The sequence below is a fragment of the Xiphophorus couchianus genome, chromosome 2 (genome assembly GCF_001444195.1).
Source record: "Xiphophorus couchianus chromosome 2, X_couchianus-1.0, whole genome shotgun sequence".
In the NCBI taxonomy this organism is placed as follows: Eukaryota; Metazoa; Chordata; class Actinopteri; order Cyprinodontiformes; family Poeciliidae; genus Xiphophorus; species Xiphophorus couchianus.
Window position 1 is genome coordinate 9301416 of NC_040229.1, and position 12542 is coordinate 9313957.

Consider the following 12542-nt stretch of genomic DNA (forward strand, 5'->3'; position numbering starts at 1 on the left):
CAGGGTAACCTCAGCATAGTTTGGGGAAATTTACAGATAATTTTCTTGCTGCAGATCAGTTTAGAGCCGATATTTAACCTGCAGGATATAAATCTGTTTAATGTCCATTCACAGCGGGCGTTAGAGCCCCGTCCAGCCGCCGCCCGGTGCTCGCCGACCGGACTCCGCATCGGATTCCCCCCGTTAACTTTAATATTCGCGCAGCTGCTTTCTTCCGCCTCTCCATGTCATTTCCTGTGATAAAAATGGTGGCCACTGCTAAAGAAGGCGACTGAGTCCGTGCAAACAATTTAACGCAAACTTTGCCACCGCAGAGCCAGCGGCCGGAGGAGGAAGAGGAGCAGAGAGGAGCTTCAGCCCAGGGAGAAGCTCGGCGTCCCCGCAGCGTGTCTGGTCCAGGTGGGTCCGGGTCTGTGGCCACCGTGGCCACCGAAAATGGCTTCCGAAAACAGCAGGCAGATCGCCAGCAGCCTGCAGGTCCTCTGGTGCAGGGGGGAAAAAGAGTGGCGCAGATCTGCGCTCAGCACAGCCGCAAAGTGCGCAGTTATCCGTGGATTTGACCGGAGGTGACGCACAAAGTTAAAGAGAAGTTTTAGTTTGGGAATGTTTTATGTTGCAGAGATTATTTCATCTATCACAGCTTCTCACAGAGGAGTAAAACTCGTTTTCATTTTGGGCCATTTTGAGATCCTGGATGTCATTAAATGGCCGGTTGCGCAAAAATGTATCTATAAAAACCCTTAAACAAACTTAAAATATTAATAAATCACTGTTTCTGCATCAGATAAGTTCCGAAAATCAAACAATGCTTAATGTCTTTTCACATTAATCGGTCGGACCTTCACGAAATGAATTGGGATTTTTTTGCAATCAGAATTACATTTTTGTGAATTTTTTTTTTTAAAAGGAATTTCGCAATTTTTGCACTTATGGGTAACGATAAATGTGACTTTATAACTCAAATTATCAATCACCACTGTGTACTAGGGCCATTGTAAAAAGGCAATTTTTAGATAAAGGTCTGAAATGCCCCCCCCCCCCCTATAAAAAAAGTAAATTTATGGTTATAACGTCAAAGATTTGTTAGGAAAAAACTGTTATGTTGTTAGATAAATCCTAGAAATGTTTTAGAAAAACAGCAAAATTTCCCAACTTAAAAAGTCAAAACATTTTGTGGAAAAAACGCATTTTAAAAAAAAAAAGCAATTGTAATTGATTTTGTAGATTTTTCTCTACAAAATCTCAGAAATTGTGTAGAGAAAACGAGAACATTTCTGAGCTTCCAAAGTCGAATGAAATGTAAATTGACGTCATCGTAGAAAGTCGCGGGTAAATCTACTTTAATGGGAGGAAGTCCAGACAGAGCACTGAGGAGAGATTAGGGCGGAATTCTGCACGTAATTCCGTTTCAATCACAGACTCGTGTTGTTTCATGAACAACGGATGCAAAACACTTTAAGTTTATTTCTGCTTATGTAAATATTTTCTTAAGTTAAGTTCAGTAATGTGTTCAGTTAACTTGATTACATCAGTCCGGCTGACTAAAACCCAATATTACTTATTACAGTGTGTATTTATCTGCAGTGTCCAAACTTATCTTTGAAATCTGACTAGCAGGGGTCGCTGTTTGCCCACTTTACCATTGTCGTAAATGTTTCCTCATCTGTGTTTATTTTCTTAATTTGCAGATTCAGGTTTCAGTACCGGAAACCAGGAAGACGTTTCCTGTGATGAAGATGAAAAATCAGTTTTCAGCAGCAGTAACAGCCCTCAGATGTCTAACACCAGAACCATGAACTGGATTTCTACCAACATGGTTCCATCATGACCCAACAGCCATCGGACCCCTGGTGTGAGTGTCTTCATCATCTCTTTCCTTCAGTTTTTAGGTTCTTCTTCTGATGATGTTTTCGTCCTCCAGTCTGCGAGGATTGTCGGACGTATTTCCAGGAGGAGTGTCCGTCCCACGGGCCGCCGCTCTTCGTCCCCGATACGCCAGTGGCCCCTGGACCGGCCAACAGGGCGGCTCTCACCGTCCCATCAGGCCTGGAGGTCGTCACTGAGGGAAGCCAGGTAGATGTTCGATGCGTGGATGCAATCTTCCCAAAGGGGGCGCTGTTTGGTCCGTACCAGGGTGAGCTGGTGTCCAAGGAGGAACCAGCCAGCTCCTTCTCCTGGATTGTAAGTTCAAACCAGTCTAGCTCCAGTTTGTGACCAGTTTAGGACAAAATGAAGCCTAAAGTAGCTTTTTGGTGTTCCAGATTGTCGGTTTGAACAATTCGTCTCAGTCCATCGATGGCGGCGATGAGACCAAAGCCAACTGGATGAGGTAAACATTTCTCTGAATGAATAAAATGACTCCATATTAGGGCAATAAATCAATTTTGACGATTAATGAAATTTTTGGTTTTTGAAGATTTAATATTTTGAACATTTGAATTATTTATTTATTTGATTTTATTTTTTTTAACAAATGCACTCGTTGGGTTTCCATAGTTGAGAGTGTTGTCAACGTGCCCAGAGCCGCCATCTTGTTTAATAAACATATTTTTATCTTACAGCTTCTGTTTATTCAAAGTCGTAATTTAAATAGTAACTTTATGAGAATCTCAACACAAAAAATAACAAAAAATTATTATGAGGAATATGTTATATTTTAGTATCGGTTTTAGAGATAAGAAAATTAATCATCAGAATGGAAATTATTGAGCTTATTTTCATTTATCGTGTGATTAACTCATTAATCGTTGACAGACTTTCTCCCTCATGGATTAAAAACTGGGATTTGGTTCCACAGGAGAGTCTGACAACTCAAGCCTCCCATTTTATGTTTATAATCTTTTAGATAACAGCTTTGGCCTGATCCACAGGTTTGTTCGTACCTCGTCAGAGGACAGCGACAGGAACCTGACGGCCTTCGAGCACAGCGGAAACATCTACTTCAGAGTCTGCAAGAGGCTGGAGGCCGGAGAGAAGCTCAGGGTTTGGTACAGCGGTGACTACATCCAGAAACTTCAGTGCGTCTCTCAAGACAGCATCAATCGCAACCTGGACACAGGTAGGGCTGCAGCTACTGATTCATTTAGTAGTCAGTTATTCTGATGATTAATCTGAGTTTTAAAGCTTGGCACGTTCTTAGATTCTCAATTTAACCACTTAAGCATTTTTATATAGTATTAAAATGCTTTAAAAGATGTAAATAAAAAAATATTTCAGTCCACTTGAGGAGTTCTGGCTAAAACATATTTATAGACACAGGTGTTTTACCTTAAATGCAAAATATATATTTATTTATTTTCAGTTTTGTCTCAATCACTGCTTTGAGTTCTGAGTCCATATACTCCAGTTAACTACTAATCAATTCCTAAATTAGTTGATGATTATTTATCCAATTCAGCCCAAGATTATTCCATTGATTATTCCGACAAGTAATCAATTTTTTAAAATTGGTACATTTTCAGATTTTTCATTTTTAAATCTTCTATCTACAATATCGGAAATACATTAAAAGATGCAAACAAGCAAATAATTAAATTATTTTTTTAAATATGAAAATAAATATTTTGTTGCCTAATATGCAGTAACATAGACTTCCTTTAATAAATAAACTAGATAAATAATAATATTAATCAATTAATCACAATTAACCCGATTAATCGTTTCAGCCCTAGACAAAGGTGAAACGCAGCAGAACCGAAACTTTGGTCCCTCTCGTGACCTATGAACGTATTTGTCCACCAGATGGCGCTGTTTTACCGAATTTTTTGTATCTAGTTGTTTTGTACCATTTGAACTTACAGCACTCTGCCCACCTGTACTATTTTTGCCTTTTGTCCCCCATATGAACAGCTGAAGACCTTTAGGCTTTTATCTGTAAGTGATGTATCTGGTTCTGTTTCAGGTCCTGAGACATCAACAGTCCCCCGAAGTCTCCATAAGGAGCTTCCAGCTCCTAAACTGTGCACCGGCAAGCAGTCCTGTGAAGAAACAGACGGTCAGCCTCCTGCCAAGAAGAAGAAGATTGACCTGATTTTCAAAGACGTTATAGAAGCTTCTCTGGAGGACTGCACTAAGCCCAGGTCTGGGTCCAGTCCCAGTGTTCCCAACTTAAAGGTGGAGAAGGGTGAGGATAACCTGACCAGCGGAGAACCCTCCACCTCCTTCTGCCCCAACTGCGTCAAACTGAAGAGGAGGATTCTGGAGCTGGAGGAGGAGCTGTCTCATCTCAGAAAGCAACAGGGGAACTCGGTTGGTCCATCAAGTTCTGAACTCCAACCGGATCCACCGCATCCCGAACAGGGTCCCATCGAGGACTCCCAAGGTGGGTTCAAATACATGGGCTGTACGATGCAGTTGGTGAGCCACAAATCATTTAGACGTAGGAAGAAGTTGCTAAAGCTTTAGAGGTGAAGATAAGAGAGCAGTAGTTTGGTTTCGTACAAAGTTCTCCAGATATGGACAAGAAGAAACTTCCTGGAGAATCTGCCTCAATGTCTCAGTTTCCATTAACCATACAATTGTCCAAATTGGAATTATAAAAATACATTTGCTAAATAGAAACACCTATTAAAAAAAAATAATAATAATTTGTCCACTAGATGGTGCTGTTTTTGCACTGGAATCTGGTGTTTAGTTGTTTTGTGTTTCATATGGAGCCGTTGGATCAGATGCTAAAACGGGTCCGGTGTGTTTTGGCCTTGGCACTTTTCTTTCAGCAAAGATTAAACAAGTTTGTGTTCACAGGTATGGAACCTTTGACGCCCACTCAGATGGTACTGGATGAAGATGACCAGGAAGTGGACTCGGCTGATGAGTCGGTTTCAGCCGACCTTGTGATTTCCCCAGAGGACTCATCAAAGCCTTACTCTGGATCAAGCAGACGAATTCGCCGCTTCAAGCAGGAGTGGCTGAAGAAGTTCTGGTTTCTTCGGTACTCACCGACCCTTAATGAAATGTGGTGCCATGTCTGCCGCCAGTACACCGTCCAGTCGTCTCGAACGTCAGCCTTCATCATCGGCTCCAAGCAGTTCAAGATCCACACCATCAAGCTGCACAGCCAGAGCAACCTCCACAAGAAGTGTCTGCAGCTCTACAAGCTGCGGATGCATCCTGAGAAGACGGAGGAGATGTGCAAGAACATGACGATTCTGTTCAATGCGGCGTACCACCTGGCTCTCGAGGGACGGGCCTTTTCCGACCTACGTCCTCTGGCTGAACTACTGAAGAAGTGCGAACTCAAAATTGTAGATCAGTACATGAATGAGGGTGACTGTCAGATTTTGGTCCACCACATCGCTCGAGCTCTGAAGGAAGAATTGGCTGAGAAGATGCGTCTGTCCCCTTTCCTGAGCGTCATTATGGATGCTCAAAATGACGACCTTTACTCAGATTTGGTGGCAGTTTATGTCCAGTTCACAACCAGTGACAGTTCCCCACAAATGGAGTTCCTGTCCTTAGAGAGAGTGAGCATGCCTAACGTGGATGGATACCTCCAGCTTCTGGATCGGGCCTTCAGCGTCTTGGGACTCAGATTTCAGGACTTGCTGGTTGTAGGTCTTGGAGTGGATGGCACCAACATCTCCTCAGGGATTAGAGGAAGCCTTTACATATCTGTAAAAAAGACTTTTCCTTGGATCCTCTGTCTTCCCATATTGATCCACCGGCCTCATCTGGAGGTACTGGACGCCATCAGTGGGAAGGAGCTCTCCTGTCTTGAGGATCTGGAAAACAACCTGAAGCAGCTCCTCAGTTTCTACCGCTACTCTCCACGCATGATGGCCGAGCTGCGATCCACCGCTCCAACTCTGTCCGAGGAGACGGAGTTCCTGGGTGACATCAGAGCCGTTCGATGGATCATAGGAGAACCAAACGTCCTGAATGCACTCATCAAGGATTACCTGGAGGTTTTGGCACACCTGAAGGAGATCAGCAGCCAAACACAGCGGGATGACGCTGCAGCTATAGCCCTCACACTCCTCCAGTTCCTCATGGACTATCAGTCTGTGAAACTCATCTACTTCTTGCTGGACATCATAGCTGTTCTCTCGCGACTGGCCCTCACCTTCCAGGGGGAGCACCTGCTGGTGTCGCAGGTGGAAGCCAGGCTAGAGGAGGCGATTCAGGAAATCGGCCAGTTGGTGGATTGTCCTGGTGAATATCTGCAGGAGTTTGAGGAAAACTTCAGGGAAAGCTTCAATGGTGTCGCTTTGAAGAACCTTCGTGTTGCAGAGTCCAAGTTTCAGTCCATCCGGAAAAAGATCTGCAGCAGAAGTCAGGGGATCCTGTCACAAAGGCTGGACCTGCAGAGCCGCTCCTTCACCAAAGCCTGCAAGGTGCTGGACCTGGACAGCTGGCCCGGCAACCGTGAAGACCTGAAGACGTTCGGTGAGGAGGAAATCCAGATCATATTCAACCACCTGGACTCCATTCCTTCTGCAGGTCAGGACGGCCGGACGGAGAACAGGAGCAACCTGCTGGTGGAATGGAAGGAGCTGAAGGTGGACTACTTCAGCATGAACAGCTTCAAAGACATTCTGATTCACATCTGCAGGTACAAGCAGCGTTTCCCGCTGCTGAACCAGATTTTGCAGGTCGTCAGGGTGCTGCCCAGCTCAACGGCCTGCTGCGACAAAGGTAGAGGCGCTCTGCAGAGGATTTGTAAGAACAACCGTTCCCGGCTGACCCTGGAGCAGATGAACGACCTGCTCACCATGGCCGTCAACGGGCCGCCCGTCGCAAACTTTGACGCAAAGCGAGCGTTGGACAGCTGGTTTGAGGAGAAGTCTGGGAGCAGCTACTCTCTTTCGACCGAGGTGTTGAACAGGATGTCGGATGTTGATCCAAAGTCAGGCCTGCACAGCAGTGACATCAACGCAGAATATCTGTAGTAAACAGAATAACAAACCACAAAAAACTAGAAGAAAAGAGGAGGAAAACCTTTATGCACTGGAAAGTGATGACAGGAAAAGAATTTATTACAGACGGACCAGGAAGGAGGTTCTATCTAAAACAGCTGTGAAAGATGTTAAGGTTCTAATTTGGGATGCAAGTTATTGACTTATGAGTTAATATAAAGTTGATTGATTTTATCTATCAACTTATGATTAATTTCTAAGCGACCATTTTCATGAAAACCTCAGTTTTCTCTTGTATGAAGACGGCCGGCCGCCTCTTCTGCATAACATAAAGGGCAACATTTTCATAAAATGCAGAATTTAAAAACAAAGTCATTCAATTTTAACACTAAATTCTCTCCTGGAAACAGAGCTGAGTGATATGGCTTAAAATTAAAATCTCCAGATTTTTTTCATTCCAGGTCCAACATCCCATTTCAATGGATTTTTTATTTTTTCGCTCATTTTCTTTTGTAAAAAAAGAAATTACAAATCACAGAAAATACAGTTGTAACATTCTCATAATATTATAACTGAATTCTGGTAATGTTATGACTTTATTCTCATAATTTAATAAAATAAAATCTCAGCTTTGTCCTAATATTTTATTGAAGAGTTGACCTGAATTCAAAGTCCAAATAAATAGACATTGTAAAACAAACAATAAAGATGGCGGCTAACTAATTATGAAAACTGGTGGGGAAAAAACATCCAGATTTTCCAAAAATCAAATCTTCAGAAACCAAAAATATTTAATTCAATCAATTTATCGACCATCCCTGCCTGGAGGCAGCTGTAGATTCTCTTGTTCTGCTTCTAGATTCTCCTGCGTCCTTTTCTGGATCCTCCTCCGGATCTTACTGGATTTTCTTTGGGATTTTTCCCACTGCTTCCTCCTATTGGTTCTCCTTTGGATTCCGCTCCGTTTTCTGGATCCTCCTATGGATCGCTGAAGTTGTGCTCCGAGCTGCACGTGTTGGCAGAATAAGACGGTCACCCTGAGGAACAATGAGTTGGTGTCAGAGTGAATGTCTGTCTCTGTTTCAGCTGATTTAACAGCAGGACGCTCAGTCTCAGTGCCTGACAATAACACAGTGTATGGATGTATAAAGGCTTTATAATTCTGTATAAAAACGGTGCAAATGCTGTCGTGTCTCGTTTTTAAAGAGAGTATTTTTCTCTGCTATGTAAAGATTGTCGAACTGAATGAATGCTAAAGCTGCTCTGGGTGTCTTTTCTTCTGCTTCTCTCCCTGTTTGTTTACATTTTCACAGCAGTGAATGATTTGAGTTAAAACTTTCCCTTTCAGTGATGCAAAGGCTTCCCAGCTGCATGATCAACACGTTTAATGCATTAATAAATGTTGGAATAGAGGGTTTATTTTTCATTAAATATCAGTGGTTTCTTTTGGTCAAATAAAGGAATAATGTGACATTTTTTTAAAGCTTTCATTCTGAAGTTGTTCCAGATGTGAAGCGTTGTTTGTGTTTCTACTGCTTCTCAAAAAACACACCGTTGGTTTTTGGCAATAAGTTAATGTACTGCAACACCAGCCAACCCCAGTTCATCGCCTAGCAACCCAAGCAGAGCTCTAGCACGTTTGGTCATCAGGTCTTACCACTGTATGCACTGTACAATGGCTGCTGGAAAAGACAAGTGTTTTGCTGTTGGTCCAAAGAGATGAAACCACAGTTTCTCTGTGAATCCTCTTCTCACTGATAGTCAGAACCGACACTATCCTGCCTCTAATTTATGTTTTTAAAGGTGACCTATTATGAAAAATTCACATTTTGCACATTTTTATATTTCAGTTTAGGTTTCTCATGCTTCTAAAAACAGCCTAAGCAGTCAGGATATCTGGATGTTTTTTGGCAATAAGTTAATGTTTTTATTTGTTGTTGTTTTTTGCTTGGAAAATGAGCCGTTTCGAAAACCTTGCGATTGTTAAGTCACATTTGACGGGCACTGTGTTGTTACCTAGCAACCCCAGCAGGTTGTTGTTACCTAGCAACCCAAGCTGAACTCCAGCACGCTTGGTCAGCTGGTTTTACTACAATGGCTGCAGGAAAAGACAAATATTTTGTTGATTTCCCATTCTTGTTTGTTGTTTAAATGCGCATCAGTTGGCAGCCATTTTGTTTGTGTAAATATTGAGTTTGGGGGCGTGGCCAGAAGCAGCTTCTTTACATTTAAAGTGACAGGAGACCCTAAAACAGCTCATTCTGAGAGGAGCACACTCTACAGTAAAACCTCATTATCTAAGAATGATTTTGTGCAATAAATGTAATAAACATGTTTTTATGAACCATAGACATATCCTAACCTGTTCAAAGAAGCATAATTGATCACCTTTAAGACTTTGGTTTTCTGGCATAGACTCAGATTTTAACAAAGTTCACAGCTTACGGTTGGATCTTTAGCTAATTTATTCCTTAACCTTTTTTCATCCATTCAAAATCAGTTTGGGATCCTTTCCCTGTAGGAAAACTGGTCAGGATGTTTGGGATCATTAACTCAGAGTCACATGTTGGAAAGCTCCTTTGCAGTGCAGGCTTTAGTGGGACCCAGTGGGGTCAGAGATTCTGAACCCATTCAACAAACAATTTACCCATCAGAGCATCAGACCACATCTACGGAAATGAAATTAATACAAGGAGTCGTTTGTCGCCAGGAGACGGCGACCAGAGAAGATTTAATGAGAGCACAAAACAACTTCCTGCCAAGTTTTCCAAAAATTTGGACTCCAGTCTGCAGGAGAGAAAGAAACTGGGAGCACTGGGGAGAATGGATCAACAAAAAGAGACAATGGAGAGGAAGTTCTGTGACCCAATGTTTTCATGTGAAATATGAAAGAGACGTTTATTAGCTTAAAACACCAACAGAATCATTTATTTAGCTCAAATATCAGAGGAGCTTCTCTTGTATTTACAGCTCAGGTTTGCATGTGTAACTAGTTAGTAACTAGTTACATTTACTCAGTTACATTTACTTGAGTAACTTGGAAAAAAATATTATACTTTTTACTTTTAGTTGAATAATAATTTTTTTAAAGTGTTGTTACTGTAACATGAGTAAAAGTTTTGAAAACTTTCCACACTGAGAGCAAATTCAATGAAAAAAGAAAAAAGCAGGAGAAACAAACACAACAAGCTAAAGCTTCTGGCAACATTTCACCTTGTCCTTTTTTATTTTTCCCATTTCACTTTTTCTACCCCATTTTTCCTTTTTCTTCCTTCTTTCTTTTTTCTTTTCTTCTTTCTTTCCTTTCGTCTTTTATTATTTTTTAAATTTTCCTTTTTCCCTTTCTTTTTTCTCTCATTTCTTTTCCCCTTTCTGTCCTTTTTTCTTTCTTTCTTCTCTTTTCCTATTTTCTCGTCACCCTGTTCTAACTTACAGTATTTGAGCTGAAGACTATAAGCATAATAAGATTTTTTTTTATGATTTGTAAACGTGCTGCCTGAATATGTTATCTTGTAATCATGTCATTTATTTGTATAAATTTTTTATCATTTTAGTCCTTAAAATACCAAAATTTGGACATAACTTTAGATTTTTGTCGGTTTGATGACATCATTTTTAAATATTATATCAGACAGTTCAGATTTGTTTCCCATAATCACATCTGACCTGATTTCATGTAACTTAGAAATCAAAGTTTCCTGGTGGAAGATCAGTGATTAAATGAAACCAAATTAATTTCGTATCCATCAGATTATTTCTCCTCTTTTAGCTGCAGGGACGTTTTCAGAGTAAAAGGAAAATGTTTGTCTGCAGCAGCAGCTGGAGAGCAACAGTCGCGTCTCTGTGAGCTGCTGCTGACGGTCCCGTCTGTCACCAGAACAAACTTCCATCCTGAACAGAATAAGTTTAGATTTTTATCTTGCCGTACAGTGATTGAAGCAGTGGTGTTCAAACAGGAGCGCATGGGCCACTTTCAGCCCTTTGGATTATTTTCTGGGGCCCTCAGTCACAGTCAGTTCTTTAATGAACTGACTCTAAACCTCAATTTTCAGGATTCAGTTCAGCTGACAGAAATCGAGTATTTACTTTCCGACTGATGGCCGCCCTTTTTTAAAATCTCAAAGTAAACAATATAACTATTTTAGTTGAAAATTTCAAATAAAATACACATGAACAGACATAAAATATTAGGTGATTTCCCAAAGGAATTTAGAACTATAAACCCAAAGTGAAACAAATCAGTTCCACGTTTCTGGAGAAACCTTTAAAGGTTTATGCGGCGTCTGGATGTCTGCAGAAACACAAAGCCCTCATACCGAAGCAGAGCCAGTTTCTCCCACGTCACAGGCTGACAGTCCACTCTCTCTCGAAACAAACCCACTCAGGTCTGACGGCATCAAAGCCCTGAACCTCTGAACGTTCAGGGCTTTGATGAACGTTTGAGACTGACCACCAGCAGGTCAGTCTCAAACGTTTTATCACGTGGGCCAAAATTGTCACGTGAAAGATGCAAGATAAAAGTGAAACAAAAAAAAATAAAATCAACAGAAAGTCATCTAGTGATTAAATTATTTTGGGCTTGATAGAAAAAAAATATTCTCAGTTATTAAAACAGGATTTGGGTCACTTTGTTTCAAAATGCTTGATATTTTAAGGCAAATTTATTATGAAAAAACGGTTTCTGCAGGTTTTTGTTTCTTCCGTTTTGATCTCAGCTGCCTCTAAAAACATTAAAACATAAAAAAAAAAAAAAACATTAAAAAAGAGAAACACCAGCCAGCTTTGGAGAATAAGTTAATGTTTTTAGGTGTCTGGAAAACGAGTCACAACTGACACATTGCGGTTACCTAGCAACCACAGCTAAACTCTGCCCTGCTACCTAGCAACCAAACCAGAGCCCCAGCACATTTGGTCAGCTGGCATTACCATTGCATTGGCTGTATAATGGCTAGTGGAAAAGACAAGTGTTTTGACTTACAATCAAGAAATTACTCGCTGCATTCTTGTCGGTTGTGCAGGAGGTTCCACTGTGGCTTTTCAAAGATGTAGCTATAAAATTTTGCATCTGTTTGCAGCCACTTTCAAGCGTGAGTGTAAACGTTGAGTTAGGGAGACGTGGCCAGCAGCTTGACTTTACTTATTTGAAAAGTTTCTTCGTAAAATCATGAATACTTTATGTCATACTAAAAACTGAGGTCTCAGTTCGAGTAAAGTGAACTCTGGCACTGTTCTAATGCACCCGAGACTGCTCAAAAAGCAGGAAGTGAACTATAGTGCAATGCATTCTGGGTAAATACAACCAAAACAAATGCAAAAGTATTGAGCTAGTGGGAGAAATGACTTGTGGTCTTTTACCAAAGACTTAAAACCGCTTCTCGTTTTTTGTTGACATTTTGTGAAGGAAGTTGTGCTCAGTGTCTTCGGAGGTTTTCCTGTCGTTTCCTTCAGTTGTTCTTGGTGCAGCGCCACCACAGGTGAGGAGGCGAACAGGTTTTTTTAATTAGTTTGTTTAATTTGACACACTGCAGTGTGAAAAGATGAACCATACCAGCTGAAAATGTAACAAAAATCACAGTTTTGGACGCTTATCGAACCGAGTCTACTGGACTATCAGGTGTAAAAAACAAAACAAAACATAAAAACCCAGTTGGAGCAGAACCTGGATCAGGAATCAACGCAGATAAACAG

General features: G+C 41.2%; 1 protein-coding gene across 2 annotated transcripts; it reads left to right on the forward strand.

Annotated features, from left to right (window-relative positions):
• prdm11 (PR domain containing 11) lies at positions 1–8332 on the forward strand. 2 transcript variants are annotated; one of them, XM_028036609.1, is made up of 7 exons: positions 1–399; positions 1689–1852; positions 1922–2181; positions 2262–2329; positions 2871–3058; positions 3902–4321; positions 4744–8332. In XM_028036609.1, the coding sequence occupies exons 2-7, from the start codon at positions 1825–1827 to the stop codon at positions 6885–6887; spliced, it is 3108 nt and encodes a 1035-aa protein (XP_027892410.1). In that variant the 5' UTR covers positions 1–399; positions 1689–1824; the 3' UTR covers positions 6888–8332. The 2 variants fall into 2 exon arrangements, with proteins under 2 accessions (XP_027892410.1, XP_027892420.1); XM_028036619.1 differs by having other exon boundaries at positions 5–399; positions 1922–2073.
• The last annotated feature ends 4210 nt before the right edge of the window (positions 8333–12542 follow it).

What these genes read in the sequence shown, in the direction of transcription:
- prdm11 (XM_028036609.1), top strand. Translation starts at nt 1,825, where the DNA reads ATGACCCAACAGCCATCGGACCCCTGGT. An exon ending in ACAGCCATCGGACCCCTGGT is followed by an intron (nt 1,853 to 1,921) that starts GTGAGTGTCTTC and finishes TTCGTCCTCCAG; the next exon opens with TCTGCGAGGATTGTCGGACG. An exon ending in ACCAAAGCCAACTGGATGAG is followed by an intron (nt 2,330 to 2,870) that starts GTAAACATTTCT and finishes CCTGATCCACAG; the next exon opens with GTTTGTTCGTACCTCGTCAG.